The sequence below is a fragment of the Cetorhinus maximus genome, chromosome 19 (genome assembly GCF_964194155.1).
Source record: "Cetorhinus maximus chromosome 19, sCetMax3.hap1.1, whole genome shotgun sequence".
Lineage (NCBI taxonomy): Eukaryota > Metazoa > Chordata > Chondrichthyes > Lamniformes > Cetorhinidae > Cetorhinus > Cetorhinus maximus.
This window is the reverse complement of record NC_135897.1, coordinates 45924225-45943261: the sequence shown is the minus strand read 5'-3', so window position 1 is coordinate 45943261 and position 19037 is coordinate 45924225. Positions and strand designations below refer to the sequence as shown.

General features: G+C 44.1%; 1 protein-coding gene across 1 annotated transcript in view; it reads left to right on the top strand.

Moving 5' to 3' along the window:
• The window catches only part of zbbx (zinc finger, B-box domain containing), a 145048-nt gene extending 127021 nt beyond the window's left edge, over positions 1 to 18027 (top strand). The window contains exons 19-20 of the mRNA XM_078564540.1: positions 15555 to 15648; positions 17502 to 18027. Coding sequence (XP_078420666.1) covers positions 15555 to 15648; positions 17502 to 17619 — 212 coding nt within the window. The 3' untranslated portion in view covers positions 17620 to 18027. The remainder of the gene's footprint in view (positions 1 to 15554; positions 15649 to 17501) is intronic.
• Positions 18028 to 19037: the final 1010 nt, after the last annotated feature.

Sequence of the window (19037 nt, the reverse complement as noted above, 5' to 3'; positions counted from 1 at the left end):
GGCTGTCTACACACTCTTCCCTAGACAAATCGACCGCTAAGTCCTTCTCTTTGGTGAATACTGATGAGAAGTATTCATTTAGTATCTCTCCCATTCCTTCTGGCTCCACACACAGATTCTTACCTCTGTCCCTGAGTGGGCCTACCCTTTCCCTGGCTACCCTCTTGCTTTTTACATATGTCTAAAAGGCCTTGGGATTTGCATTAATCCTGGTTGCCAGTAACTTTTCATGACCCCTTTTAGCCCTCCTGACTCCTTGCTTAAGTTTCTTCCTACTTTCTTTATATTCTCCATGGGCTTCAACTGTTCCCAGCTTTCTAGCCCTTACGAATGCTTCCCTTTTCTTTTTGACTAATCTCACAATATCCTTCGTTATCAAAGGTTCCTGAAACTTGCCATGCTTATTCTTCATCCTAGCAGGAACATGCCGGTCCTGAATTCTTCTCAACTGACGTTTGAAAGCCCCCGACATGTCAGTTGTTGATTTGCCCTCAAACATCCGCCTCCAGTCTAGATTCCTCAGTTCCTGCCTAATATTGTTATAATTAGCCTTCCCCCAATTAAGCACCTTAACCTGAGGACTCCTGTTATCCTTATCCACCAGTACCTTGAAACTTACTGAATTATGGTCACTTTTCCCGAAATGCTCCCCTACTGAAACTTCGACCACCTGGCCGGGTTCATTCCCTAATACCAGGTCCAGTATTGCCCCTTCCCTAATTGGACTATCTACATTTTGTCTCAGGAAACCCTCCTGGATGCATCTTACAAATTCTGCACCATCCAAACCCCTAGCACTAAGTGATTCCCAGTCAATATAGGGAAAGTTAAAATCACCCACCACAACAACCCTATTGCTTTTACATCTTTCCAAAATCTGCCTACATAACTGTTCCTCAATCTCCCGCCAGCAATTGGGAGGCCTATAGTAAACCCCCAACATTGTGACTGCACCCCTCCTTTTCCGGAACTCTACCCATATTGCCTCGCTGCATGAGCCCACCGAGGTCTCCTCCTGTTGTACAGCTGTGATATTCCCCTTAACCAGCAGGACAACTCTCCCACCTCTTCTACATCCCTCTCTATCCTGCCTGAAACATCTAAATCCTGGAACGTTTATCTGCCAATCCTGTCCATCCTTCAACCAAGTCTCTGTAATAGCAATAACATCATAGTCCCAAGTACTAATCCAAGCTCTAAGCTCATCTGCCTTGCCTGTTATACTTCTTGCATTGAAACAAATGCATTTCAGACCCCCAGTCCCACTGTGTTCAGTAATTTCTCCCTGCCTGCCCTTCCTCTTAGTCCTACTGGCCATATTCACTGGTTCCCAGTCATTTATTTCACCTGCTGACCTATTGCTCTGGTTCCCACCCTCCTGCCATACTAGTTTAAACCCTCCCAAGTGACACTAGCAAACCTCGCAGCCAGGATATTGGTGCCCCTCCAGTTTAGATGCAACTCGTCCTTCTTGTACAGGTCCCACCTGCCCTGGAAGAGATCCCACTGATCCAGATATCGGAAACCCTCCCTCCTACACCATCTGTTCAACCACGTGTTCAGCTGCACTATCTTCCTATTTCTAGCCTCACTGGCACGTGGCACAGAGAGTAATCTTGAGATTACAACCCTAGAGGTCCTGTTTTTTGACTTTCTGCCTAACTCCCTGAACTCCTGCTGCAGGACCTCGTCACTCTTCCTGCCTATGTCGTTAGTACCAATGTGTACCACAACCTCTGGCTATTCTCCCTCCCCCTTCAGAATGTCCCGTACCCGATCAGAGACATCCTGGACCCTGGCACCAGGGAGGCAACATACCATCCTGGTGTCTCTTTCATGACCACAGAAGCGCCTATCTGAGCCCCTGGCTATAGTGTCCCCTATGACAATTGCCCTTCTGTGCTTTGACCCCCCCTGCTGAACAACAGAGACAGCCGTGGTGCCACTGCTCTGGCTACTGCTGTTGTTTTCCCCTGATAGGCTGTCCCCCCAACAGTATCCAAAATGGTATGCCTGTTAGAGAGGGGGACAGCCACAGGGGATTTCTGCACTGACTTCCTGCCCCTTCTAGCGGTCACCCATCTATCTGTCTGTACCTTGGGTGTGACCACGTCTCCAAAACTCCTGTCAATGACGCTTTCCGCCACCTGAATGCTCCTAAATGCATCAAACTGCTGCTCCAACCGATCCATGCGGTCTGTGAGGAGCTGCAATTGGGTACACTTCCTGCAGATGTAGTTGTCCGGGACACTTGAAGTGTCACAGATTTCCCACATCCCACAGGTGAAGCACTTCACCCCAGCAACTGCCATTTCTAGAACTATTTAATAAATTAATTTAAATCTAATAACTGCTTATTGACTCCTTATTAACTATACGTTCCCTAGGGCTAGATTTCTACTATAAATGCTAAATTCTAAGAACAGTAATCCCCTGATTCTGGTATAGATACCCTCTACTTATTAATTAAGTGATTAATTTATTTGGTTTAATTAGTTTAACAATGTTTTAGTTCCAAATTCAGTGTAGATTCTCTACCAGCCAATCAGGTCACAGATTTACCGTGACGCCACTTTTAATTTTTTTTTAAGACCTGAGGTCTGCGAATCCCCGAGGTAAGGTTTTTATACTCTGGAACTCCGCCCTTCGACTCTGCTCCCTGGAACTCTCCTTGCGCTCTTTTATCCTGTGTCTCCGGTGTCCTCGCGCTCTTTTATCCTGTGTCTCCGCGCGCTCTTTTATCCCGTGTCTCCGCTCTCCTCGCGCTCTTTTATCCCGTGTCTCCGCCGCTCTCTTTGCGCTCTTTTATCCCGCGTCTCCGCCGCTCTCCTCGCGCTCTTTTATCCTGTGTCTCCGCCGCTCTCCTCGCGCTCTTTTATCCCGCGTCTCCGCCGCTCTGCTCGCACTCTTTTATCCTGTGTCTCTGCTGCTCTGCTCGCGCTCTTTTATCCCACGCCTCCGCCGCTCTCCTCGCGCTCTATCCCGCGTCTCCGCCACTCTGCTCGCGCTCTTTTATCCTGTGTCTCTGCCACTCTGCTCGTGCTCTTTTATCCTGTGTCTCCGCTCTCCTCGCGCTCTTTTATCCTGCACCTCCGCCGCTCTGCTCGCGCTCTTTTATCTTGTGTCTCCGCTCTCCTCGCGCTCTTTTATCCCGTGCCTCCGCCGCTCTCCTCGCGCTCTTTTATCCTGTGTCTCCGCCGCTCTGCTCGCGCTCTTTTATCCTGTGTCTCCGCTCTCCTCGCGCTCTTTTATCCTGCGTCTCCACCGTTCTCCTTGTGCTCTTTTATCCTGCGTCTCCGCCGCTCTCCTCGCGCTCTTTTATCCTGCGTCTCCCCCGCTCTCCTCACGCTCTTTTATCCTGCGTCTCCGCCACTCTTCTCGAGCTCTTTTATCCTGTCTAATATCATTACCACTTTCTCCTTTGTTGCTATGTTGGCAGCTGCTGCTTTAGTGAAGTCAGATGCAAAGTACTCATTTAGTACCTCAATCATTCCTTCTGCCTCTAAAAGAAGATCTTTTTGTTTCTAATTTGTCCCACCCTTCCTTTGATGACCTTTTTACTAATTGTGGGTTGGCAAGGCCACATTTATGGCCCCATCCCTATTACCCTGAGAAGGGCGTTGGTGGGTCTTGTCCTTGAATCTCTAACGTCCTTGTGCTGATCAGCTCTTCTTATTCTACTCTGTAATAAACTTGGAATGCAGGGCTGGTTTCTTATAAGGAACAGTAAACTTTATTTACAGACTCCTGGTGAGGCTACATGCTTGTTCCAAGACCAAGGCTAAAAAGCTCCACCCCTAAGATTTTCCACGCTTAGGGCTGATTCGTCCATACAGTCACATGATCCCCATAATAGTAAATAATGGTTTAACAATGACTACATTCCTCCCCCTTTAGTTTTGTCTTACCCTCTTATTTACAAAAACATCTTAACCCATATTATATACAATTATATACAGTTCATGGCATTATAAATTTAGTCTTTGAGGAGGTTTTCAGATTCGGATAGAGTGACACAACTCTACAACTGGAGGCTCTTCCATTGGATCAACTTGAACAGGAACTGCAGCTTTGGGGACATCCCTAGACACTGGCAGTTCAGAATTATTTACTTGAACAAAGACATCAGGTATGTCGATCTGGCACCTCGGGTCGAAGTTTTGACTTCGATTTCAGATGGATTAACCGGTTGTTGGAGGGCTTCTTGACTTCTGAGATGATCCATGTGTTCCCTAACAATCCTGTTTTCCTCTTCAGCTTGATAAGATAAAGACCCTGTTTCAAAGACGATTGTACCAGGGACCCATCTCCGACCAGTTGCAAAATTTCATACTAAAACTGTCTCTCCCACAGTAAACTCTCGACCTTTACTGTGGACGTCATGATTCACTTTCTGACTCCCCTGGTTTCTCTTCACCTTCCCCTCTAAATTAGGGAATGCTAAACTCAATCTTGTACGAAGTCAGCGCTTCATTAACAATTCTGAAGGTGTTAAACCAGTGGTCGCATGAGGAATTGTGCGATAGCTGACCAGAAATCTCGAAATTCGTTTTTCTAATGTTCCCTCTGTTACTTTCTTCATGCATATTTTAAAGGTTTGTACTGCTCTTTCTGCTAACCCATTGGACGAGGGATGATATGGTACTGTTCTGACATATTTAAACCCATTTAGGTTCATGAATCTTTGGAATTCAGTGCTAGTGAAAGCAATACCATTGTGTGACACAATAAGTTTAGGTAAACCATGAACACTGAAACTCTGGCGCAGTTTTTCAATGGTTGCAGACGAAGTAGGTGACCTTACATTAAACACGTCCATCCATTTGGGATGTGCTCAATAATCACAAGAAACACAGTACCTAGAAATGGACCTACGTAGTCTATATGTAGTCTAACCCAGGGTCAACCAGGCTACTCCCATGTTTGCAGTGGAGCTGAAATGGGCTCTGCTGTTGCTGTCACTGGAGACAGTGTTTCAACATTTTTTCTATATCACTGTCTATATCTGGCCGCCAGATATAACTTTGTGCGTGCATCTTCATTTTAGAAATATCAGGATGCACACTATGAAGTCCTCCTCCCTCCAAATGGATAACGACTCTTGCTCCCCATAATAAGACACCATCTTGATAACTCAATTCAGATCTATGTACAAAGACTGGTTTTAATTCTTCAGAGACTTGTGCATTTGACCATCCTTGTAATACATGTTCACGGACTCTTGCTAAAATTGGATACCGATTTGACCAGTTCTTCTTCTGTCTCGCGCAGACTGGTGAGTAGTCCAGGAAATTCAACACAAGTACAACCTCTTGAGGTACTGGAACATGTGTATTCTATCTGGCAAAGGGAAACAACTGAGGGCATTTGCTATATGCACACCTGGATGGTGCATAAAAGTGTACTCGTATGCTGACAATCTGATTTATAGCACAGACTATTGGTGGGATTGCCTTATCTTCACTAAACAATCCTAACAGTGGTTTGTGATCTGACACTTTGGTGAAGTGTCGAGCGTGCAAATATTGATGGAACTTCTTTAATGCAAGTACGATAGATAAGCCCTCTTTTTCAATTTGTGAGTCTCCTTTCTCGGATACAGAAAGGGTTCTGGATACACATTCCATTGGTCTTTTAGATCCATCCTCCACCTTGTGTGACAATACTACTCCCACTTCGTAGGGAGATGCATCACAAGTAAGTATAAATTCGTTAGACAGGTCATGGTGCACTAGTAGACATGAGGAGTGTAAAAGCTTCTTAACGCTGGTGAAGGCTTCCTCTTGCTGTGCCTTCCAGGACCACCTGTGGTGGTTCTTCAATAATAAGTGCAAAGGGGCTAACACTAAATAGATTAGGCAAAAATCCACCGTAATAATTTACCATGCCCAAAATAGACTTGAGCTTCGTGACATTGATAGGAGTCAGCGCTTCCTTGATTGCCTTGACTTTCTCCTCTAATGGTTGCAACCCTTGGGCATCCACTCGATGATCCAGATACGCAACTTCCTCGCTTGGAAGGCGCACTTTTTTTTTAAATGAACGCTAGCCGGTTTGCCTTGTGCTCTGCTTCTGTGGGTCCTGTGATTAGGACATTGTCCAGGCACACTATAACTTGGGGATGTCCTTGTAGTAGGCTTTCCATGGTTCTTTGGAAAATTGCACAGGCAGATGACACACTGAAGGTTAGGCGTGTATACTGGTACAGGCCCTCGTGCGTATTTATGGTGACATAACTTGTTGATCTTTTGTGCAGCTCAAGCTGTTGATACACATGACTCATGTTCAGTTTAGTGTAGGACCTTCCTCCTGCAAGTACAGCATACAGATCTTCTGGGATTGGGTATTTGTCTAATTTCACAGCCATGTTTACTGTTAATTTATAATTCCCGCAGATGTGAATGGATTTGTCCGGTTTTAGCACAGGGCTATGGGTGCTGCCCATTCTGAAAATTGGGCTGGCTGTATTATTCCTAACTTCTCCAAATTACATAATTTCGCATTTACCATTTATTTTAGAGTGTAAGGCACAGGTCTTGCCTTAAAGAAACCGAGGTGGTGTTTCAGGGTCCACATATATTTTAGCTTGTAGACCTTTGATTTTCCCCAACTCATTTTGGAATACTCCGTCATACTTTTTCAGGAACTCTGGAATTCCTCCTGTCCTGATCTGAAAAATTTCTGACCAATCTAGTTTGATTTCCATCAACCAATCACGACTCAGAAGGCTAGGTCCTTCTCCTGTTACATCAATTATTGGCTGCCTGTTGTCTGCATGATACAGGTACAGAGGTGATACCTTTCACGTCTATTGCTTCTCCTGTATATGCTCTTAACTGAGCAGCAGTTTTCTTCAAACTCAATGGTTCGGTACCCTCTCTGAGGTACTTAAAGATATGTTTTCCCACTACTGTGGTCGATGCTCCTGTGTCAACCTCCATGAGCAGAGACTTTCCATTTACTTGAAGTGTAACAGTAATTGGTTCAGTTTTCCTGAATTCCCTTCAGATTGTGTAGGGGATAAACGTCAGCCTCAGTAACTTCTGTCTCAGCTATATTGTGCACTTCATTTAACTTGACCTGATGTCTGAATTGCTGCCTTGATCGAGTTCTGCACTGTTTAACAACATGTTTAACAACTTTGTGGTAGTAGTGTTATTCTGCATCTTTAAATCTACAGACCTTGGGTGCATGATTTCCCCCACAACGTAACACTTTAACTTCTGGATTCTTAGTGAGCTGCTTCCAGCATTTCTTTTTGTTTTTCTAGTGGTAAGGACCATGTCCTGCTTCACAGTAGCGTCCTTGAACTTCGTGCCACGCCTAGCAGCAGATTCCTGTCCTAGCTCCAAAATGGCGCCATGCTGCACACTCTGCAAACCCCTCTCAGCACTCTCCATTGTCAGCGTTATCTCCATGGCGCGCTCAGGTCTATCTCAACTTCTGCAAGCAAACGGCGTTGAATGGCGTCGTCATTTATGCTGCAAACCAAATGATCTCGCAACATATCGTTTAAGGTATCACTGAAGTCACAGTGCTCCGTTAACTGTTTAACTTTGCGATGTACGTTGCGATCGACTCTCCGGGGCCCCTTACTCGAGAGTTAAACTTGAATCTTTGCATGATCACGGAGGATTTAGGCTGAAAATGTCATTTTGCGAGGTCGTCTAGCTGGATGAAGGATCTAGAATTTGGCGCATTCCGTGATGTCAAGCTACGGATTATGTTATAGGTTTTGCTCCCGCAGACACTTAGGAGAATTGCCTTCTTTTTCTCCTCCGCCTTTATTTCGTTAGCTACAAAGTAGAAACCTAGTCCCTCAATGTATTGACTCCAACCCTTGACAGATGAGTTGCACGGGTCAGTTCTGCCAAAGAGAGACATTGCTGGTGAGTATACTTCTCTTCTTCCCTTAAAAATCGAAATACTCAGTCGTGTGGAGAGGTGCCGGGTCAGTGCTATTTATCCTCGTCGCCAATTGTGATAAACTTGGAATGCAGGTCTGGTTTCTTGTAAGAAACAGTAAACTTAGGCTGCATACTTGTCCCAAGACCAAGGCTAAAAAGCTCCGCCCCTAAGATTCTCTGTGCTTAGGGCTGATTCGTCTATACAGTCACAGGATCCCCATAACAGTAAAAAAAAAATGCCTTAACTTACAATTACTACAGTTTATACCACTTCTTTTGCAACTGAGTAGCCATTTGAGAGGTCATTAAGATTCAACCACATAGTTGGGACTGATTCTTCATGTCGGCCAGACTGGCTAAATGTGGCAGATTCTATTTGTGAGGCAAAAAGCAAAAACAATAAATGCTAGAAATCTGAAATATAATCAGAACATTCTAGAAAAAAGTCAGCAATTTAATCTGCATCTGCAGAGAGAACAAGGAATGTTTTGGGTGTGAATTGCATTTCTGATGAAGCATCAACACCTGAAACCATTAAGATTTTAACATTCTCACAGGTTTAACAAACCTATGAATGAGTTTGATATTTCTAACAGTTCCTCAGCTTTCTATCAGGCCTTTGTTTGAACTTTCATACCTCTAGGGTAATCAGAGGTAAGAATTGATCAAAATTTTATTTCTTTTCCAGCTATTGGTTTTATTTACATAAAAATACAACTGGTTTTACAGGGGATGTACATGCAACCTTTAAGTCAGTACCATAACGAGAAACTCGTTCCTCTGCTTTGGTGGTTAATTCTGCATTGATATTTTGCATGGTGTTCTGGTATGTCTCTGGTCTGTCTTGTAGACTTTCTCCTCAAACTTTTAAAATGGCTCGTGCAAAATAAGCTTTTTCACTAACTTTACCTTCTCCCTTTCGCGCCCAAGTTTACACTGATGCTACAACATCTCATATTTACAACAGCTTCTTATAGACTTTCAAGGCCTTGCAACTGTCTTACCTTCAATCTCCTCAGTCTGCTATATAAGGCTTTTTAATGTGGCCAACCTTCCCAGCGTGCAATCAGCTTAACTGTTTTTTTAACCAAACCTATAACATTTGAAGCAAGTAATTAATCCAGGGTTCTAGTCACTACTTTAGTTTCCTTCAAAATGACATTGAAAAATTGAAAAATCTTTAATTTCATTTATCTGGTGCTGTCCCACAAATTGCTAATTATGAAGTCTCGACCTCTAGATTGATAATCCAGCATTGTAACCACTAAATTACTGTACTTTCATATAGGCCTGAGTCCAGCTGTGCATTTAACGGTTAGTCACCATCAATCGTGCATTCTCCATGACAACGCCACTTGCCAACCAATTATCACTCTCTTCACATACAGTATAAATTGTTGTCTTCCCCTTATTCTTGCGAGTGTTCTGATGAGTGCAAGACGTGTCTCTTTTTTCAGCAATACTCAAGTTCTGTACTACCAAATGAGTATTTATATACAAATCTATGGATAGATCGTATTGCTTGACAAAAAATGCTAATTATAATAAGTTAAGTTATGTTACTGGGAAGTTGCATAAACCTAGAAATTACTGTTGATATTGTTACACAAAAGTTTGAGAGCGGAACAATGTCATAGAAATACAATGTTAATTTGTTACTACAACCTAACATTTTAAGGCTATAGTCACAATATATTATATATGCAACATTAATTTGAGTTCTTTGAAATAAATAATATTTATCTGTTGTGTATTTTGTTTGCTTAAAATCACCAAGGTGTAACACTGCAAGATAATACATTAATAATTAGCAATAGAGAGATGGATTTAAAGACTCAATAAATTGTCATTAATCACAATTTATATATTCATTGTCCTTCAACTACCACAAATAAGCTTGCAGTTTCTTTTTTCACAAGTTTTTCATTAAACTTAGTGATCCCTCTTTCCACCCCTCTGAAGTGCCTAGAGTGACCAATCTCTGTTGTAGATTTTTTTTAATCAGGTTTGTAGGCTTCAATTTAACCTCCTCAAAAATACTTACTTTATGCACAACCTTGGCCTAAAGGTGTAAAATAGCTCAAGGAAGGCCTATTCTTTAATTGTATTACAAATTGTACTTCTGATGCCATCACAACTTTGCGGGGATACAAATATAGACATTTCAAACCAGAAGAATATTCTAGTGCTTTGAATTGCTGATCAAATCTTGGAAAGCTGAAGCAACAACTAATTTAATGGTTAAACCCAACAGACATACCATCAACCCACATTTGCTGAAGCTTTAGTGTAGAAGCTTTTATTTTACCTTCTTTGTTTCAGCTTGTTTTAAAGAAGATGATGAGTAGAATTTAATTTCTGATTTCCTACTTGACCTTGTACTCTTTTTCTATTAATTTATTCTTTCACGGGGTGTAGGCATTGTTGGCTAGGCCAGCGTTTATTGCCTATCCGAGATTGCCCTTCAGAAGCCGCCTTGAACTGCTGCAGGACATGTCCTGTAGGTACACCTGCGATGATGTTGGGAAGGGTTCCAGGATATTGACCCAGTGACAATGAAGGACTGGTGATATAGTTCCACATTAGGATGCTGTGTAATTTGGAGGGGAGCTTGCAGGTGTTGGTATTCTAATGCATCTACTGCCCTTGTCCTTGGAGTCTGCGGGTTTGGAAGGTGCTGTCGGAGGAGCTTGCTGAGTTGTTGCACTGCATCTTGTAGATGGTACACACAGCTGCCACTGTGCTTCAATGGTAGAGGGAGTGAATGTTTAAGGTGGTCGATGGTGTGCCAATTAGGCTTTGTTCTGGACGGTGTCGAGCTTCTCAAGTGTTGTTGGAGCTGTTCTCATTGAGGTAAGTGGAGAGTATTCCATCACACCCCTGACTCGATTGTTATAGGCGGACAGACTTTAGGGAGTTAGGAGCTGAGTTACTTGCTGCAGAATTCCCAGTCTCTGACCTGCTCTTGTAGCCACACTATTTATATGGCTGGCCCAATTCAGTTTCTGGCCAATGGTACCTCGTAGGACGCTGATATTGGGGGATTCAGCGATGGTAATTCCATTGAATGTCAAGGGAAGTTGGTTAGATTCTTGTTGGAGATGGTCATTGCCTGGCACTTATATGGTTTTAATGTTAATTGCCACTTATCAGCCGAAGCCTGGATGTTGTTTAGGTCTTGCTGCATATGGGCACAGACTGCTTCAGTATCTGAGGAGTTTTGAATGATATGGAACACTGCACAATCATCAGCAAATGTTCCCACTTCTGACCTTATGGAGGGAAGGTCTTAAAAATAATGCAGGGCAGTCACATGAGGAGTAAATTAAGGGCACCTAAAATAGCAGTCATTTGTTGTGGATGAAAAGTATCTGGAGCCAGAGGATTCTTTAATTCATTCCTTGATTGGTTTGCATACCCTGAGAAGTGAAATGGAGCTGGTGGCCAGAGACGACAATTCCTGGAGTCTGGCCCTAAGGATCTAGCTGCAGTGCTGGACAAAGTTCAATGATCTCACATGGATGATCAAGGCCAGTGAGCGCATCTTCAAATGAGATCTCCTGCTCACTGGAACACCAACATGTCTTTCTGCTCAATATATCATAATCCTATCACTCACCCATCAGTAATTAGGACTTATGCCTATCATTCAGATGCTTTAGCTCACCCTCAGACACTTAATAATGCTGCTAGCCTCACAACCAACTCTCGCAGCTTCCAAGTACCCCAGCTATTCAACCACAGCAGCTACATCACCCAAACGCAGTACAACACATTCACATTCTTTCCTCACTCTTGCAGGACTAACTGGCATATAATCTCTGGGAGCAGAAGAGAATCGGTAGGGGACAAGCATACCTGCAACTGTTGAGCCCTTTGAAGGCTACAGTGCTCCTCATTATGAGGCATGCCTGAGGCCTTTACACCCAGCATTGCCAAGACCATTTAGGATGATGCATGTTCCTGCCTTATGCACGTTCTTAAATCCCAGTTAGTTCATCCTCACCCTGCTATCTGACATCAAGTGCTGGATGTAGTTGGTGTGACCATGCACCTTGCTTTCCATCCCTCCCCTTTACCCTCGCCCCAACACTCCCTTTCTGCATTTCAGCTTTCAAATATCCAAGATTTGATGCCTGGCCAAACATTGTAGCTGGAAGAGCAAGAACAACACCAGACCTCTGAAGAAACAGGGCTGGATCTTAAGGTGATGGATTGGGTAGCTGTCTCTCCTGCATCTCTGTAAAATTGGGTGTCTTGTCATCGAGTCGGCTACCTGATGCCATGACACCTGTTTGCAATAATAAAGAAGGTGAGCAGGGCCCAAAGTTGTGAACTACAAGGGATTTCACTTCCTGCATGTACAACTTGTATGTGACCACTGTCAGAGGATCATGCAGATCTGTGTGCGGTACCCTGGGAGTTGTCACGATGCCTACATCCTCAGGCAATCCCAGGTTCCACAGCTATTCTCCCTATCACCGCTATTGGAGGGATGGATACTTAGCAATAAGGTGTATCTGCCATAACCCTGGTAAGGAACCCACGTACCAAGGGTGAGCATTGATACGAGAGCCATGCATCCACCAGGGCCTCCATTGAGTAGACCAATGGTCTACTCAAATTGCGATTCTGCTACCTGGAATAAGCTTGTGGCATGCTGCATGATGCATTAGCTCAGGTCTCCCTTATTCTTCTGGTATGCTGGGCCTTTCACAACCTTGTGCTGCAGGGGTGAGGGAAGGGAGGGTTGGGGGTTGGGCGGCAGCTGGTCCAGGCAAAGGAGGATTTAGGTGTCCAGCCCACATCCTTGGATGATAAATCTGACGAGGATTCGGAAGATGATCAGGAGAATCCAGGCTAGCCTGTCGCTGCACCTGAGGGCAACAGGGAATAGGTGCCAGGGAGACTCTGGAGTCTGTCACAATGAGATCTTCTGTTAAGGATATGGAAGACTTTCAATAAGATTTGTGCTCCACAGCCTTCCGATTTGCAACCCCATTAGCTGCATTGGGGTTTGCAACCCATTGGGTTCCAAACCAATAACACCAAGGCCAGCATTGCGTATTTCATTGCCAAGTTAAACCTGTGAGGACGTTCACTGACACAGACATCACAAAGCAGCAATGGGTTAGATTCCCTTTAAGCTACCATCTAACCATGAGATCCTCCACAACAATGACACATCCGTTCTTGGTCACGATCATTTAATAAGATTCATCCACACAATCTCTTGCCCATACCCAAGTTAAAGAACACCTATTGTGATTCCTTAATTCTTTCATATCTGCAGCACCTTGGTTCCCCCCCTTCATTGTCCGATGCGCTGGAGGCAGGCTGCTGACCTTGTTGCCCCTTTAGCTGGGATGACCTTTGCAGATGACCTCTACTTACCTAAGGCTGTGAGGGCTCCGGTACTGTGAGGGACTCCTGAATAATGACAGCAGCCTCCTCTGTCGCCACAGCACCCTGAAGCACTGGTGCCACTGGAGGTGGAGAGCAGGAGCAGCTGTCGCCATCTGGAATGCCCTGAGAGGAGCCTCCAGATACAGACAGCTGTTGCTCAGCCACCTTCGTGAGGACCAATTGGCCCTCCATGCTTACCTGAAAGGGAAGAGAACCTGGTGGATGTTCAAGGCACCTCATCCTCCTCTCGCCTTGGCACTGCCTGATTGAGCTCAGTGACAAGGTAATAGAATTTTTAAATTTGTTTCATGGGATGTGGGAGTCACTGGCTAGGCCAGCATTTATTGCCCATCCCTAATTTCCCTTGATCAATGGGCAGTTAAGAGTCAACCACATTGCTGTGGGTCTGGAGTCGCATATAGGCCACACCAGGTAAGGACAGCAGATTTCCTTCCCTAAAGGACATTAGTGAACCAGATGGGTTTTTACAACAATCGGCAATGGTTCTGTAGTCATCACAAGACATTTTTAATTCCAGATTTTTTATTGAATTCAAATTTCACCACCTGTCATGGTGGAATTCGAACCCGGGTCCCCAGAGCATTACCCTGGGCCTCTGGAATACTAGTCCAGTGACAATACCACTATGCCACCACCTCCCAAGGTTGGATGGTCCACATCTAGCGTCGGCAGCCATTGACTGGCCTGCAGGACCTGGCTCTCCGTGAGAGTTGTCAGACTCTCGATGAAGGTAGCTACATGCATAGATGGGAAGAATATTACAGACCTAATGGCCTGGTTGGACTCCTTCACTGTCCTTGGCAGGGCACGCATACTCTCTGGAATCCCCACCAGATTTTCTCACACGTCCCAGTGGGCATCCAGCACCTGCGACCTTACAGACAACTCCAGAGGCTGGTCGTCTGCTTGGGACTCAACATTGACCTGCACTCCCACACTCTTCATTGTGTCAGAGACATGGATTGTTGCAGCCTCCAAAAACTAGTCTGCACTTGTGTAGTGCTCCATCCAGTTTTTGTTTCCTATTTGGCTGATATGCTCAGACTGACCAAAGTGCAAGCGTCTGAGCTGGTGGAAGGTGTAGAGCAAGGGTGGGATGATGCACCCTTTGAGGTCCCTTCATCATCTTCAGAGGTCAGTGCCAGTCCCTTGGGGATGGTGGCTGCTGGAGCCAGTGACTGACCTGTTGGAGAAGACATAAATATTAGCACTTCAGTTGATGTTGATAAAGAGATTGCTGCACTTCAGACAGACATCTTCGCCATTTAACCTATTTCATAGTGATGCCCTCCCAGCTTCTAGATGAGACAGATTCATTCCTCCTCCCACCACTGCAACACAGCCACCACCCCTCCCTCCCCCAAAACCTTGGCGTGAAGGTCCCTTGGATTCTCACCCCACTGCCTCACTCTTGATCACTGCACAAACTCTAGCCACTTGTGGTCAGCAGATCTGCACCACTGTGAACTGGCCAACTGCAGGATGTCCTCCTTAATTGGTATCATAAATGTCAGGTTGGGCACACTCCCACCAGTCTTCAACCTCTCATGGGCATTATAGGCTCTTTTCTTCTGCAAAGACAATGGAAGAATGATGTGCCTCATATCTGGAGCAATCATGACCTTAGGGTTGAGCCCACAGCTCACAGTGCCTAACTCCATCACTTGGCAGTGCCCCTCACGTGCAACCCTTCCTTTCCATTCACCACTTCCTCAGTCCCCCAAAGCCATGCAAGATGCCGAGCTCCTTGATTATGCATTCTGGCTGCTGGCCAGATTAACTAATTTCCCATTTCCCACATACATCACTTGCAAAACCTCCCATGGATGTGTGCTCACATAGGGAATTAGGTTTGTTATTCACTCTCTTGCAGAATGGAGAAGGTCATTCATCCCCTTGGAGCACTGCAGCCTTATCCTTCAGGTGGCCCCATGACTGCTGACCTCTGCCACCTCCACCCAAGTCATGCTGCAGCTTAAGAGAAACTGCTGTTTGTAAGGGAAGCTCTAAAGGATGGTTTGAAATATATATAAAGCTCATGAAAATGTTAAAATGCTTGCAAGTAAAATGCCAAAATTAGCTTTGACAGCCTATAAACGAATACTTTTTTTTTAGCAAAATGAATAATGTAGAAATAAATGTATGTTGTGCATCACAAATATTTTATAATTTTTATAAATGCATTTCAAATTATTTGAAAACCATTTTTTGCTAATCTAGGCAGCGAAAAAAGAAGGCTTGACTTGTCATCTGCAAATGAGCTGTTGATCTCTACTGGGCAATCAATTGGAAAGGCTGCTTCTGCTACGCAAAGGTCAGAAAGAACCAAGTAAATAATTTCTCAAAGATGCATTGTATTAGCATTTTGTTTACATTTTTCCAAAAATTTCACAAAATAAATTGGAAATAGGAAAAATATTATTTGTTCCTCTTGGATTTATGGTATAGAAAGTTCTAAACATAAGTACTAATACCCTTTAAATCTAGGATTCACTTTAGGTTGAGCTATCTAGAAAGGAAACATAAGTGCATTTAGTGTCACTCAGCATGTCCTAAGGCTCTTTTTGGGGTGCAGTAAGCGCATAAAGTAGCAGCTAATTTTCACACAGCAATCTACCCAATATATTCAAAATCTAGTGTCTGTGCATACTTCCTGATGGTCAACTTTTTTTCATCAAAAACCTGGTTTCTTGCTATCATCATCTGAAGCCATGGAACCAGCTTCCATATATGTGGTGATGGAAAAGTCATGTCTGCCTTTACAACAACTTGTTTTAACCTCAAAGCACAAAATAAAATGTATTGTATTAGGGATAATTATTTGCATGAAATGTAACTTTTCTGATTTTGTTTTATTCCCTAGTTATGATAGAATTTTTCTACATTGTATGAGAGTTGTGATTAATCTCCATTTGCATCAAATGCATAAAATAAAAGCAAAATACTGCATATGCTGGAGATTAGAAATGAAAATAGAAAGACTTGGGAGTCAAAGAGAAACACGGTTAATTCGGAAGAAGAAGAGTCATATTAGACTTGAAACGTTGGGCCGTAACATCTGAGCTCCCCAGTGTAGCAATACCCGGAAGTGCAAACTTCCCCTGAGCAATTGCCCTGCGCTGGGAACCAACCATAAATGTAATTTAAATCTCAAACTTCAGATGGTTCCGTCTGGGTTACACCGATAGGTACCCAGAAAAAGTTAGAAAAATTGAAAGCACTTCTAACTTCTGGGTAACTGTTGTACAGACCCCGACCAATCCCCCACATCCTTGACTACTCCGGGGACTCCTCCCAGCCCCTGACTACCCCCGGCCCCCGCCAATCCTTCCTCCTGCGGAATTCCCCCCACCCCCACGGGGACCCTACCCCACCCTCCTACTCCCAGGCTCAGCCCAACCTGACCTGAGGCCTGACCCCCCGCCCACCCCAACTCCCCTCTACAACCCTCAGGTCCGACTCGAGGCCCACCCAACCCCCCAGGCCTGACACCTTCACACCCTGACCTCTCGTTGCCCCCCAGTCGACCTCTGATCCCACTCACCCCCCCCCCCCCCCCAAATCTTATCCATTTACCTTATATGCTTACCTTCTCCCTGGCCTGTCAAGGACCATTCAATTTCACTGGACCTTTAAACTTAACTGGTTTACGGCAGCTGCTGTTATAAAAAAGGGGGCATGGCCTCCTTCGCTTCGACTCAGCTGCACTTCACGCTAGGCCCCAGAGACATGCTGCACTGCCTGGATCTTGCCTGGCCTGAGCCGGAAGGTTGGGCGAGGCAGGACTTGAGAAAAAAATTCAAGTAAGTAATTGGGTGTTGTGTGGCAATTCGATGCTAATTACCATTCTGGGGAAGTTCAGGCCCGTTAACTCTGTTTTTCTCTCCACTGATGCTGCCAGACAGGTTGAGTTTTTCCAGCACTTTCTGTTTGCATCAGATACATGTTTGTTTTGGTAAACAAGAAAATCAATACATTGTTTTTTGCACATTGCATGCAAATAATCCTAAATCATGCACTAAATGCTTTATTGTGCTTTGAGGCTATATATTTTGATTTCAGTTGGAACTTCTCAGAAATTGTGCCTGCCAGTGAAGAAGTGGATGATTTATGTTTTTCACTAGAAAAGTTTAGTTTTACCTGTCTGTCTTTTTCAATTTTTCCTAGGGATGCTGTTGGTTCTCAGTTTATGCTTGATTCTTTGACAGGAGGGGTCGATGAAGGTCAAACAGATGATGAGGGAGAGGAGGCCCAAGACAAACAAAATGTTCTGCTGTTATTCTGACAGTGTCAGAGATAAATATTAGATAAAATTTAACTGTTCCTCTGCAAGTAATAACTTCTGGGAAAGCTCAACGAAATGGGATGTTTTGTTTGATTTGTAAAATTAAATATGAACATCATTTGAAAAGAGCGTGATTTGATAATGATTCAGGGTTATGCACTTTGCAGAACAATTGATATTTTGCAAAATGTGAATAAAAAATACAAGCTCATTTGATGCATTTATTTAAAATGTTTAATCATCTGTAAATTGCTACCGAACCCTCATGTATACTTTTATATTTTAAATGTGCACATTGAGAATTATGATCTAGATCTTCATTTTTTTTATATTCATTCATTCAAGGTCAGCGTTCATTGTCGATCCCTAATTGTCCTTGAGAAGGTAGTGATGAACTGCCTCCTTGAATTGCTGCAGTCCACGTTGTGTAGGTATTCCCAAAGTACTGATAGGAAAGAATTGCAAGAATTTGACCCACCGACAGGAAGGAACAGCAATATAGTTCCAAGTCAGGTTGATGACTTGGAGGGACATTGCAGGTGGTGGTGTCCCAAGCATTCCCTGCCCTTGCTCTTCTAGGTGGTAGAGTTTATAGGTTTAAAAGGTGCTGTTGTAGGAGCCTTGGCAGGTTGCCGCCAGTGCATCTTGTAGATGGTACATCGAACTGCCACTTTGTGCTGTTGGTGGAAAGAATGAATGTTTAAAGTGGTGGATGAAGCACTGAGCAAGCGGGCTGCTTTGTCTTGAATGGTGTTGAGCTTTTTGAGTGTTGTTGGACTGGATTTATTCAGGCAAATGGAGAGTATTCCTAATTTGCACCTGGTAGATAGTGGATGACGTTTGGGAGTCAGGAAGTGAGTTACTCGTTATATAATTCATAGCCTTTGATCTGGTCTTGTAGCTACAGAATTTATATGGCTGGTCCAATTACCCCCACAATGTTGATAGTGGTGGATTTTGTGATGATAATGCCATTGAACATCAAGGGTAAATGGTTAGATTCTCTATTGTAGGAGATGGTCATTTCCTGGCACTTGCAAGGCATGAATGTTACTTGCTACTTATCAGCTCAACTGAATATTGTGGAGATTTTCCTGCATGTGGGCACGGACTTCTTCAGCGCCTCAGGAGTTGCGAATGGTACTGAACATTATGCAATCATCGGCAAAAACCTCCACTTCTGACCCAAGGTTGGACAGAAGGGCACTGATGGAGCAGCCAAAGCTCACTCGGCCAAGGTCTTTACCCTGAGTAACACCTGCAGTGATATCCTGAGGCTGATATGAATGGCCTCCAAAACTAGGTATGACTCCAACCAGTGGAGACTGTTCCACAACAGAGAGGCAAAATATTACAGATGTTGGAAATCTGAAATAAAAACAGAAACTGCTGGAAATACTCAGGAGGTCAGGCAGCAT